This window comes from Pseudopipra pipra, chromosome 2 (genome assembly GCF_036250125.1).
Source record: "Pseudopipra pipra isolate bDixPip1 chromosome 2, bDixPip1.hap1, whole genome shotgun sequence".
NCBI lineage: Eukaryota > Metazoa > Chordata > Aves > Passeriformes > Pipridae > Pseudopipra > Pseudopipra pipra.
This window is the reverse complement of record NC_087550.1, coordinates 104,766,816-104,780,660: the sequence shown is the minus strand read 5'-3', so window position 1 is coordinate 104,780,660 and position 13,845 is coordinate 104,766,816. Positions and strand designations below refer to the sequence as shown.

General features: G+C 35.7%; 1 protein-coding gene across 8 annotated transcripts in view; it reads right to left on the bottom strand.

The window, feature by feature from the left end:
- Positions 1–13,845, bottom strand: part of CNKSR2 (connector enhancer of kinase suppressor of Ras 2) — a 208,311-nt gene that overhangs the window by 46,210 nt on the left and 148,256 nt on the right. For all 8 annotated transcript variants that reach the window (XM_064646764.1, XM_064646766.1, XM_064646765.1 and 5 more), the window contains 4 exons: positions 10,005–10,053; positions 8,991–9,163; positions 6,777–6,850; positions 4,210–4,281 (listed from right to left, as the gene is read on the bottom strand). In XM_064646764.1, coding sequence (XP_064502834.1) covers positions 4,210–4,281; positions 6,777–6,850; positions 8,991–9,163; positions 10,005–10,053 — 368 coding nt within the window. The remainder of the gene's footprint in view (positions 1–4,209; positions 4,282–6,776; positions 6,851–8,990; positions 9,164–10,004; positions 10,054–13,845) is intronic.

The window sequence follows — 13,845 nt, the reverse complement described above, 5'->3', positions numbered from 1 at the left end:
AAAGTGTTGGACAATGGGAAGAAAGCTAGAGATTTACTCCTAAAGTGATTGCAGAATACTTAATGTTACCACGCAATCAAAACTTCTACCAGAAGAATAGGGAAGCTGAAGAAGAGACTTAAAATTTAAATTATAATTCTTAGAAGTGCCATACGGTTATAAAAACAAGTGGCACATAGGAACACAAGTCCAACAAACCATGTCTCAGACAATGATTTCCCAGCAGAAAGATGACCCATTACAAAGCTATCTTTTAGGCTCACATTCCTGATATGTGAAGACTTCCTTTGGGGAATAAAGCTCAGCTGTCTTGACAGCTCTGCCAGCCTAAGTCAGAGGCACTGAGACAGGAACCTCACCCAAAGCACTCCAGCCCCATGCTGCTGAAGGACCAGAAAAGCCATAGACTTGTCTGTGTCCAAAGGGTAAAGTAGCACAAGACAACAAGCATCTGCTCTATCAAACGGTATGGCAGACAGCGGAGACGGCCCTTTGCTTCCCTCCTGCCTATTCTGGATTTCATGTTCCCAAGTTCAGCTCCTGGTTTACCTCCCCCACCTGGACAGCCAGCAGGGAACAGCCACCTACTGAACCCCATTGAGTAGGGTTGCTGGGCACAAAGTATTAGATTATACATCTACAAAGGTTCTCCTGTTGGAAAACTTCATTCTGTCCTAAATATGAGATAGCATTTCCTGGTAAGTGTGCATGTTAATGAGGCAACCAATTAAATTAACAAACACTTAACTGACAGTCAACTGATACTGCTCAGAGCTATGAGATATGATTCTTTCTAGAAAAATGTTGTTTCCCGAAAAGTATAATCTAATGAGAACCCAGGAAATGTGTACCATTCTCTCACGTTGATACAGAGAGAGAGAAGAGACTTATCTTCACAGTTCATGATCTGTGTCAAGGTTTGGAATATGACTGGCAGTGCCTGTGGGGTGAACAAAAAGGTACTGACATGTTTGTAAACTGTTAACAACCACAGCTTTGGAGTAGTTTGCCAGTCTAGAAACAAAAACAAGCTATTGACATCTTCTGCATATTTTTTTGATATGTGGCTGCTAAAGTTTCTTCAGATATGGTTAGAGAATTAATATTATTTTAATAAAGTATGGCTAGAGTTATGGTTCATTGAAGTTAGAATTTTATGAGAAATCCAACACACTGAGGTTGTATCAAAAGGGAAATTCCTGCAGAATGGAAGAGGAGTAAAACATGTCTGCATTACAATGCACTGGGGAAAAAAGTTCCAAGCACACAGTTAGACAAATATTTCTTTCTTTCAAAGTCCTACGACATGGGAAGATTTATATCTTTCTTCCCTCTAGTATGTGTGTCCTGGTAGCCATTGTAACCTTTGGAGGACAAGAGGCCAAGAAAATATTGCTTCTTTACAGCAAATGCAGCTTTAATTTTCTTTAAGACCTGTTTGCTAGGTATGAGAATAGAGTGGCACTGGTAGCTGCAGCAGTCATCTAGGTTTTCTTTTCTTTTTTTTTTAATAACAGCACACTAATTTCTTGTCACCTTTTAATTAAAACAATTTTATGATACCTAGAACAGGATTAAAAAAAACCTTGTCTTTCTGTAGATCTGCAATTTCTGCAAAGAAGGATGCACAGTACTGGAACTCTCATAGACTGGTAGGAAACATTTTCCTATCTTATCTCATGCTGCAGGTAGATGCAATGCTTTTAGTCACAGCAGGGTGTCAAAGTTGTCCTCAAGGATATAGGATGAACTTGCTGTATGGGAATATGGATACTTTAGAGTGTCTGTAAGTATCTGCTTGCAGTTCAATCAAAATGAAGAGAATCCCAGTGAATTTCCAAGCAAGATGTTTCCATGACTATACAGTTACACAAGCAAAACAGTTCTCCTTCTTCTCACCCAGACTAAGCATGTTATATGGGTAAAAAGAACACTTTTGCTGGTGTGACCATATAGATAAAAGGATCTTCAAACACCACAGCAACATAGTTCAGTGGTCACAGCTCTCCAGACTCCTTACCAGCACAATGGTGTGGCACAGTCATAAAAGTAGTAAGAAAATTTGACTAATGACAGTTACCTGAGATTAAAATACCCATTTTATGTGAGTAGATACACACAAACAAAAACTTCACAGCCTGCAAACATTTTTTTATAAAAACAACTAAATAATTTTATAAAAAGGATGAAGGAATTGAACCATTTTGAACTTTCAGTCAGACTATGTATCAGTAGTTTTCTTTTGTTGTTTCTTCTGCTTCAAGTATGAACTGAAATGACTGCCTGATACATAATTAGAATGTATGTCAGAAACTTGACCAAAAAAAAGAACAGAAAATGATCAAGAGTCTTAATTTAACTTGATAACTTGACTCTGTGTTTTACTTCATCTAGGGTACAAAATGCTTTTAGACAGGAAGTATTTTCTTATCACTGGATTTGAAAGATTATTTTTCAGTCAATCAATTGAGTTGATTCAATGTTTATGAAAGCAAACTACTTTTTCTAATATATTAAACAAAGAGAAAAAATAAAATTCTTTGGTGAGACTGATGGCAACTCAGATGTAAGAATTTCCATAGGCCTTGACAAAGTTGCTTTAAATTTACACGTGTATAACTCAGATCAAATCTTGTCAAGCTTATTCCAAATGAATTAAGAAGCACTTACTTCAAAATACGATAAAAAACTATTTGTGCTGGGAAGTTAAAAATCTCTTAATTCTTGAGTTTTAGACTGTGCAATATATTTTTAAAGAATTGTTGCACATTTGCTGCTGCTTTCTGATTACTGAACAGTTACATAAATTGTTATCCTTAGCATGAAGGTACTTTGTCATACTGACTGAGGACCTGCTGATAGAAGTGATTTAGCTACTGCTGTAGTTCAGGATATACCATATAGACCATGCCATTTTTCTGTTTGGTGTGCAGCAAATTGCATTTTAAGTGACTGGCTTGACAGAATTATCAAGCAAAGGCAAGCCTAAAATTTCACAAACAAATGAAAAGGTTTTAAGTTTTCTCACTGAGGACAAATTTTTGAAGTGAGCCTCAGTAATGCACAAACTTCTGAAAAAAATGTTAACAGAGAGCCATTCCTAAACAAAAGTAAGCATAGTATAGTCTCAGCTTGCTTTTCCAGCCAAATATTATCAGCAACGAACTGGCAGTACCCTGAAGGTGCTCTGCCAGGTAGGTGAATCTAGTACACACAGGAGAGACTAAAGCATGATTGTAGCACTTACTAATGGTTTTATGGGTTCAGTTCTATCTCCTTTTTCCTCTGTTTTAAAAACAATTCTGGTCAGCAAGGATATCCACAGACATTATGTAAGATAGAACAATTCTCAGGTTGCAATAATAGATTTTTGTTTGTGTTCTCTGTCATATGATGAAAATGGCGTATTATTTTGAACTGAATTAATTTCAGCTTATGTTGTGAAAATAAATTAAATAACCCCTCAAATATTTGTATAGACATGGGATCCATGTTTTAATTTACCATTCAAATAAATTAAGAGGAATTGTGTTTATTTTGTGCTGAAGTCTCAATCATGTTTCTGAAAAATTGCAAAAATGGTCTAAAATAGATAAAATTCAATACTCAAAGAACTAAGAGTCAAGTCCTTGTTCTTTTTTGAGATGTTGGAATTTTCCACACCAAATTCACTTCAACATGTAGGTTAAATTCATGGCAGTAGAGAGAATCTGCAAAATTCATTCCTTGTAATCCCTCTCTCATTTTTCAAGACTGGCAGAAGAAAAAGCAGTGACCGCTTTAAAGCTTTTTCTAACTTCTTATTCCCTCCAGGGCAAGAAACAGAAGGATTCCCAGAGCAAGTATCACATCTGTTTGGGAGTATGTTAGGAAGTGGAGTTGGAGATATCTCACATTGGCAGGTGCTACAGAGCCAAAAACAGAAACCCAGAGTTCTGAAATTGCGTTTCGAGTTGTTTCACATACTGTATTTATTTCTTTTTAGAAACAGGGAATCTTCAAACATTTGTTTCAAGAAAAGGTAATTTTTGCATGAATCAAATATTTAGCCAGTCAGAAGCCAGTCAGAAATAATGGTACTCTGCACTCATTAGCTATTAAACATAACTTTTTAGAATAACACATACTTTATTATCACTGTGTTATTACTAGCTTCAAGAAGTGTCACATTTAAGGAATGTGCCCTTGAACTTTGCTAGATTTCCTTACCTGTTCATATCATCTAGATGTTCAGCAGCAAAATAAAAACTTTTGATCTTAGGATGGCAGGCTTTGAATGCACTGTAGAGGAAAAACATAATTATAAAAATGTAATGGCACAACTTTTTTTTTTTTTAAGATGTAAGACAGCATGGTCACAAAGGAATGAGATGAGCTTATATTTCCTGAGTTGTTGCATGCCCCCAAACAGTATATGAACATACAACTTTTAGGATTGTGCCAGATTTCACCAAGTAAAGTGCTCTTCAACTACCCTGTTCTAAATAATTCCTGATTCATATGTGCATAAATAATTGTTTCACCATCACCTGCAGTGTACTATATTTGGATAAAGTTAACCAGTTAAAGATAAAATTTTATGTATCAGGTAATTTTGCTGGTATATATACATATAGCTGTCAATTTTTTCTGAACAGAAAACTGACAGAACAATTAATTCAGTACAACAGAAAAATTCTCAGTCCTGGTGATTTCTCACATCCCAATGACTTTGATATTACCTTTAGCTCTAATGACTGCATTTCCAACAGGAAAATGTGATGTGCTGATTGACTTCTGAAAAGCTGTCATAAATCAACACTGTGTTCATGAGGTCATTCTAAGCTGTGGGCAATTACATCTCATCTTTTCTTTCCACTAAAGTAATCACCATGACGGGCTGAGAGAATTACTGCATTTCATACATAATATGAAATAAATTACTAGAAAGAATCTTTTATCTGTGATGGATAAAGAGTTATGGTGAAGTACTTGAAGAACCAGAAAATGCATTTAAAATTATTAATAATTTACAGTACAGAAGAATAATTTTTCTGGAGGTGTCTCTCAAAATAAGTACAAAAAATTTAACAGTCCCAAAGAAGATAAGGAAAACTGCAAACACGATACATGAAGAACATCATCAGCATTTTCCTGAGACACAATGAATTTTATATATATATATATAAAGATATATATATAAGGTAATAAAATAGTTCTCACTCTCTAATCCATTATGTCTCAGGAAAATGGTAATTATGTTCTTCATGTGTATCATGCTTGCAATTTTCAATATATATGTCTGTGTGTGTGTACACAGATGTACACACATGCATGTTTTGGAAAGCAGGCATATGAATTTTTTATCAAGGAAAGCTACTGCTAGAGAAGGTAACATAAAATTGAGACTAAAGGAATTCCTCTAACACGTTACAGCATGACACAATGTTATGCAAGTCAAAGCAGATGTACAGTGACATCTGCTCAGTTTAGAAAGACATCATCAAGTAACCGAGACCCAAAATTGACTTCTTAAGACTGTTACAGCATCTGTCGTCTGGACTCTTAGAGGTTTTTTTTATCTTTATATGCCACCCAAGCAAAGAGTCTTAATAGCTGCATTTTACATGCTACTATCCAGTAGATACTAAGTCAAGTAAAACCAAACCAAAACAATTTAAGCAGGGTGCAATTCTGAGAGTTGACTTTATGCTGCTGCCCCAACAAAAATTAAAAATGAAGCACTTCAGCCATGTAGCCCAAGGACACAGGACAATTAAGCCCAAACTGATATATATATTTTTTTTTTAAACGCAGTTTTCATTTTCTGCTCTTTGAGACCATCATGAAGAGTAGAGTTCATCCTGAAGAGATACACAAACCAACTGATAAAAGGTCAGTGCCTTCTATAGAACTCTATGTCCTACAAGTCATACTGCTTTACATTTGCCAACACTGTTTTTTACAAATTTCAGCAATTCCAAAGCCTTGTTAAACTTAAAAGAACTCTACAAATCACTAGAAGGCAAGGCAAAAAAATTCTGAACAATAATGACTCTAAAAATATCTCTGTAGCAGTATGCACCTGTCATATTGCTACATATGCTTGAATTTGCATTTAAATAATAAATGGATTTGTGCAATGGTACAAATCTAGATAGCAGCATAAACTGGTGAGAAGAAACATTCTTTAAGACCTTTAGGTCATATATCAAAAATACAAAAATTGCTGTCATTCTCTTTTTAACTCTGTCTCAGGACTGATATACTGTGTCAGCAAACTTTGAGATGATGCTAACTAACTTGGAGTTACATTAAATATTGATGCCTGGCCATAACTTGGGGACTTTTTTATCTCTATGGTCTCTGTATTATGCTTAAAGCTTCTTATCAAGTGTAACGGTATCACACAAATGCTCTCCAACTCCCAGCAAACAAATTAAAAAACCCAACCCCTAACAGAAAGGAAAAAAAGAAGAAAGGAAAACTAGGGAAAAAAAGAAGAAAGGGAAACTAGGAAAATAAAGGGACAGAAGCAGCTAAGCAGTCTTCTTGCTCATATTTCATTTTGGTCTAGTCAAGCACTGTGATTCATGATGAAGCAAAAAAATAGCCTTCTTTGGGCAAGATGGCACACACCCACAAAAATTAATTTTCTTTTCCTGTATGAGCTTATTCTATGATTCAACCCCATGATCATTGTAATGAAGTCCATTATGTCACTGTTTTAAGAGAAAACCTTGTCCTTTGTCCCACTTTTTTTATTGTATTATTGCATTATTTTTGAGTGTGCTTACTATTTCTTGCGGCATTCACTGGCTCTGTCAATTTTAAATTCAGGTAGACTGATGAATCCTTCTGCTTTTTCATCCTGCAAAGATAGTCCCAGATATTACTGTAGCTAAACTGTCAGAAAAAAACCCACCACGCTGAAAACTTAGAAATATTTTCACTTGCCTGCTTCTTACATAAGAAAAACTAATGCTCTGCTCTGGCAAACCTCCCACAGAAGTCACTGGGACTTTTGCCAAAGTAGTAAGACAGATCCCTTGCTGTAAAATATAATTTTAAATACCCAGTTTTCTCAAACAATTTCACAGCTGAACCAACATTAGAAAATATACAAAATGATCAAATGTGTTCAGTCAATTAGTTATTGTAATTAGTTAATTTTGGGGGAAGATGGACTAATTAGTAAGGAGAAATGCAGCCTACTGTAAGAAATAGGGAAAAAAGCAGTTTCAATGTGTGCTGTTTGCCATCTTCATAAGATATCACAGCTAGGAGGCATGATATCTCTTCGGCTACTTTCATCTCTCTACAACACTCAGAATACATCTGACCTTCCTCCTCTCTCCTCTAAAGACTTACACAGTTTATTTTATCAGATATTCCATCTCCCTTGGCTTTTCACAGTTTGAAAGCATTATTTATTTTAAGCTACTATTACATCAATAACATAGTCTCTCTTATTAACAGCTCATAACTTTGCATGCAAAATTAATACAGGATCATAGAAGTGAAGCTGCAGAAAATACAAATGTATGTTAAGGAATTCCACAGAATTACATCTTTTGCTAAGAATTCAGATTGTTATTTATACTACATATGCAGTCCATATGATTATATGCCTTCTTAAAAACAAATAAATAAAAGACATAAATCAGCATATAAAACTGGAGCTGGAGTTGTTGTGTGGAAAGTATAAGGTTGTAACAGGTTCAGCATTAGCAGGTATTTTCAAATCCAAAGGACACTGTTTAGAATAATCTTGCTATTTCTTTTTTGAATGGTTGCCTAAGGAAACAATTTTGGCAAAGAGCACTGTTGTCTTGTCTGTCCATCTACCATTGAGGAACCCCCTGCCAGCCTTTGAATCTGTTGGTGATTACAGGCACTGCTGAGGGGGCTGAGGTCTCAAAAATGACTAAGTCTCAGAAAGTCGCAGGGAAGCTTGGGACAGGGTGGGAGACAGAGGTGCTCAGACCACTGCCCTCTGCACAGGAAAATATAGCACAACTCAGAGGTTCCATATGCTCCTTGGCCACAGCTGTTGAGCACTCACTGTAGTTGTAGGCACCAATTACCACCCTGATGAAGACCTTCTAGTAGCCAAGGGAGAAAGGATGGAGTTAGGAGTTAGGGTTACTGATCTGAAGCTGGGATTAAGATAAAAATGGAATGAATCTGTGGGAAAACAGGCTTCAGTAACTCTTTTCATGGAACAACTTGCTTTCTGTTTACTCAGGGAAAAATTAGGGATTACAATATTTTGAAAAGGTTATGTACAAATGCTTGCAGTGATTAAAAGAACAAGTCCAGGACGGAGTGCATCCACGTCTTGGCAATGATTTTATCTCAGCATATTTTCTGCTGAGATTAATAGGATTTAAAATCAAGGTTTCCTAACTCACTGGCAAAAAGCTTTGTTGCTAAAGCTGATATAAACAAATGTGTACCAACGCAGAATATGTTGCAGAATCAAACCTGTACATAATTCAGCTGGGCTGCAACCATGCTTTTAAGTTTAGCATATATAAGCACTGAAATCATATAAAGAGCTACAAAGAAGGAACAACAGGAGAACACAACTGAGAAAACAGAAGTATCTTCCTTAATTGCCAGAGGTTTGGGTGGTTTCACTAGCACAGATAAACAAGGAACACCAGGCAGCACAACATCAAAGTTTACACTTCCATGACTAAAGCTTGAATGATAGGATTAAATAACTACCTTTTTCCCTTTCAAGATTTTGGGGTTAGATTTATTCTAAACTGCTGTCAGCAGGATACAGGAAACTGTTATTTTTCCATGTAGTAAAACGTAAATTGGAAGGACCAAATATCTCCAGACCTTAATGGTAATTTTGTCAGGCAGTTAATATCAATTTCACTATGATTATTTGAACAAAGGTTTTAACATATAAGCACTCAAAGCATCGGTTACTCACTAAATCATGACAACAGCACTAAACAGAGTATTTGTTGAGACAATGAACACAGATATTTTACCTCTTCATTGATATACCAATATAGAGATGTATCCTTCAGGACAAACCAGTACTTTTTCCATTTCTGGGAGAAATAACTCTTGGCATCTTTCTTTTTCCAAAGCCAGCCTTCACAGTCCCCTCGACCAAGATCTTTACATGAGATCCGTCTTTTGCTTTTACCAGGAATAGGAGCTGAAAATGACAAGTTGATGTGAAACCATTTGACTTGTCCACTAAATCAATGACAGCTAGTTAGAAAGCACCATATTTTTAAGAAAAATATGTAAAAATTTCAGCTAAATTTGCCATGAATAAATTATTACAAACATTCTATTTTGACCACAAAGCTTATGCAAGTCACCATAATTTAAAAACCAAAGCAAATAAAAGAAAAACTTGTTCAGCATCTCAGAACTTATATTCTATATATTCTATGGATAAGACCAAAAAAAAAAAAAAAAGGCAAAACAGAAAGAGAAGACACTATAGAGAAAAGAAAGACAATATATTTAAAAATAAGAAAAAGATTAATATTTCACATCAGATCAAAGTACTCAACATATAAATTCATGTACTTTCCCTAGCAGTTGCCAAATACAGCGATTTAAGTACTTCACAGGTGTTCCAAAACCTCTCTTTGCAGCCTCTTTTGAAACTAAACAGTTCCTAAGGCCTTTGTACTTCTACAACAAAGGAAGAAAATTTACTATGACATAAATTACCTGACAGCGTAGGTAATGAGCAAGTGCTGCACTGAGGCATTACATGCACACAGCTGGAAAAACCAACCCTGGCCCAAAGAGGCTTGAGTCAGTCTGAGTATTCAAAAGCAAGATAAAACCAGATACATAAAGGTAGAGGAGCATTAGGAAACTATGAGACATCAGTAATGGACTAATACATTCTCAACATGATCAAATGAACTGAACATTTGACTGGAGATAAGTTCTAGTTCCTCAGATACTGCAATACTATAACATTAATGTTGGCAATTCCCTTCCTACCAATACATGAAAACAAATTTATTTTTTACCTTTGTTCTTCTTTTTACTTTTCTGCTGTAGAGAAGACTGTTGAAATGTCTACAAGGAAATTAAAACAGAAGAAATGAAAATACAAGATTTATATTCAACCACATCCTTATAATAAAAGAAATGTAACATGGGGACATGAAGTCATCATCAGGTAACATCAGCCAAAAGACTTCCAGGCCTAAGAAAAAAAGTAATTTTAGTTCACCTGTTTATAAGATTGTAAAGCAAAAGCACACTGTGGAACATCTTAAAATAGACCACAAATTAATTTGCTAAAACAACTAAAGTTTCTGTCTAAAATTGTTTTTCTTCTCTTGTTCTGCTAATAAAGAAGGAACGACTCCCTTTGGTTACTACGATAGTGAAAATACGCAGCCCATACATTTCTAATACATCACCTAATTAAAGTATTCTTGATATATATATATGCAAATATGCAAATTAACCCAGTGCCTAATGCAGGTGTGAAGGCACTTATACAATGGACATTAGACCATCAGACAATTTTCTCAGAAACAGGCTGAGTATTTTGAAGGACACCAGTAAAATTTTGCTAAATCACAACTAGGAAAAAGTCTCCCAAATAAAAATTCTGAACTAAAACTTCATTTTTTACCAGGTTTTAAGTGGAAGTACTTCCCTCCAGTTGATCCACTCTCATGAACTAACCTATTGCCTTGGCAGTGAGACAGGATGGAAATTACTCCTTTACTTAAGATCCTAGCTTTTTAATAATAGCAATACATATTAACACATTTCATGGCCATTCTGTTTAGAAACTTTGACTCAGATAATCACAATCCCTAGTGAATTAAAAAAGTAATTCTGTAATTAGTCACACCAAAATTTAAAGACATGATTTCACTTGGTTTGAATTTTAGTTTTCTATCAAGATAGACAAACGTATTATTGCTAAAACTAAGAAAAGGTCACATTACAGTGTCTTGAGCATTAAAACTTCCTATTTCAGATTACCAGGAATTAATAAAAAAAATCAAAACTTTTCTGCCACTTGGTAAAAATAAATTAAAGCAAAAGCACTGACAGCCCTGAGATCCCAAATCCTGTTCTTAGCAGGTAAGACAACCCCCCACCCCAGTTTACAAGACTCCCTTTTCAAGTCAAAGAGCTGCTTTGTTTTTGGACGTGGCACTTAGTGCCACGGTTCAGTTGACATGGTGGTGTTTGGTCAAAGGTTGGACTTGATGATCCTGGAGTTTTTCTGCAACCTTAATAATTCTATTCTATTTTAATTTTCTCCTCCCTACTTCCTGCACACCTGAGCTCACTGCAGAAGACTGGGGCTCAGCTTCGAAGGGATGTTTTGCCTCAGAGCTGAGAGATTCTCAAGAAGCAAATACTAACATGTCCATGGGGAAAATTACCAGCAATGCCATAATCAAGTGTAATTAAAAAAATTATCTGACTTGCTTGATGTGCTGATTCCTTGGATACCATATCTGAAGAAAGCTACTCAACTATACTGCCACCTCAGAGGGTCAAAATAGGACTCCACTGGGAAGAAAAAAGGACCCCACTTGTTTTCATTCCCTGGCTCTTGTCCTTCTGCTACCAGTATCAATCAGATCAGCACCAGCTCCCAGGAAGCCAAGACAGCAACACCATCCCAACTTACATCACATGAAACATTTCAACCTGTGCAGTACTAAGAGAGTTCTCATCACCCAGGAATAACAGAGTGGCTGGGCAGACATGTAAATAACTTCCTCTTAGACACTTTTAAAATCTTGACTAATTCAAAGTGGCTGAAAAAACACACACATATACAAATCCAAAACTTTATTGCTTCTCAGTTCACGACCCAGATAACTTCTTTCTGCTGCTTCACTTTTCTGCACTAATATTTTAAAAGTGTCAAAACAGAAAAGGAAAACCTTGGTTTTCTTAAAAGTGATTCTGAAAGCAGGTGAGAACAATATGAAAAGCCTTCTCTTTAAATATTTTGTCCTTAAATTGGGCCTGCAAATGTGAGCTCACACCTCTCAACCTCTGAGTCAGTTTTTGGGAAGAAAGGGTAATGAAGGGGTATCAGTTTTTAAGAGGAAGAAGCATGTAATTTAAATGTCTAGCCATTTTTCCATACATTATGTCACATTGCAAAATAGAAAGGTTTTATTGAATTCAGTTATTATTCTAAATTAGCTCATTGAATTAAATTATAATCAAGGATAAAATCTACAACTGAGTGAAGTTCCTGGGAACTATTCAACTGCAGTGATTTTAACTAACACTTTAGATTGTTTTACATAGACTTCAGGCTCCATGTTAATTCACCCTTTGCAAAAAACAGCACCATCTTATTTTTTAACCCTGAAGATGTATATGTAATATAAAATATGTTGTTTATAATCAGAGAATGACAAAGGAGGTCATGTCCTTCCCCCTGATCAGACCAAGGGCTTGCCTTGAAGCCAACACTGAATCATGTTCTTCAGGGTCATCTCTAGCCTAGACACAACTATCTGCAACGAGGTAGATTCCACAGCTTCTTTATGCGACCTGTCCTGATGTTGGCCACCATAATGTTACCCTTTTAACCTTAATTCTGTAATGTGGCAAACATGAAACTAATATAAATACTTCTTTATAATGCCACAAACTGTAAAACTGGATTCACACCAAAGCCAGAAATGTACCTGTACTAATGCAAGCTTGCTGCAAGATACTGTTTAATGACTCGCCCACAAAGCCAGATTCAATGTATGTTCAGTGCATTTTGATTCTGATACATCTTGAGCTTTGAGCAACTGCTTTCACACACATCTTGTCCAAGTTCTCAAGAATTCATCTCTTCTACTAATTCTGAGAACAAGCACGAAATGAAATAGAAAGCAGCATTCTATATTGAAGAAAGTTGTTAGTAACTCAAAGGAATAAGTAAAATGGAAACAAGACTGCCACTGAAAAGATGAAACAGATAAATGCCTTAAGATGTGGAAATTTTCACTCCTGAGGAAAATTTGAAATTTTTTTAGTCATAATCTGAATTACATGCTTTCCAGTCACCCAAAATACAATTAGAAAAACTTTCCATTATCCAAAAGCAAGGTGTCACTTAATATTTAACATATAACAAAACTCATCTGAATGCTCTAAATCTCAGTTTTTTGAATTGAATGATTTTCTCCTGTAATATGTGATCTTTGAGCTTGTTGTATTTAATAATATACCAAAACTAAGCCCTCTGACAAATGCATGTCTAAGTAGAATACCAAAGAAACATTTTATGTATATATATGTCTGCCTTTGCTATCAGCAGCCTCCAAAGTACATGTATTTCCAGAGGAATAAAACACCACTTTTACAAAGATTTTTCCTATGTTTCTGTTTTTTGGTTGGTTGTTTTTTTCTTTAAGAAGGGTGCTAACCTGCCTCTAGCCCTACCTTTCTGAGGGCTTAGCTGCACATTCCATCAGCCAATGGAGATTTCAATGTGCATGGAGGAGCCATAACAGTTCCTCTCTTCCTGCAACTGTTCACTACCAAATTTGGCTTTGTGTGTTATGTTTACCTTAACACTCTTCAAAATGCTTGACAGAGTTCTGAAAGTCCATCAGAAGACTGAACAGCTGGAAACAGAAATCTCCCTCAGGGCATGCCTTTTAGGATTGTAGCACAGCAACACAGCTACACAGTAAAATAGTTGCAGGTGGAGGCTCACCCTAACCAAAGAGATCACCAATGACCTATAAATTGTATTTAACACTTTAGCAAGAAAATAATCCCATATAGATGATATAATCAACACTATCTGTGTGCATCCAATCAGCATCAGCATATTTGTATGTAAAACACAAAACTGTCAAGAAATGAGACTAC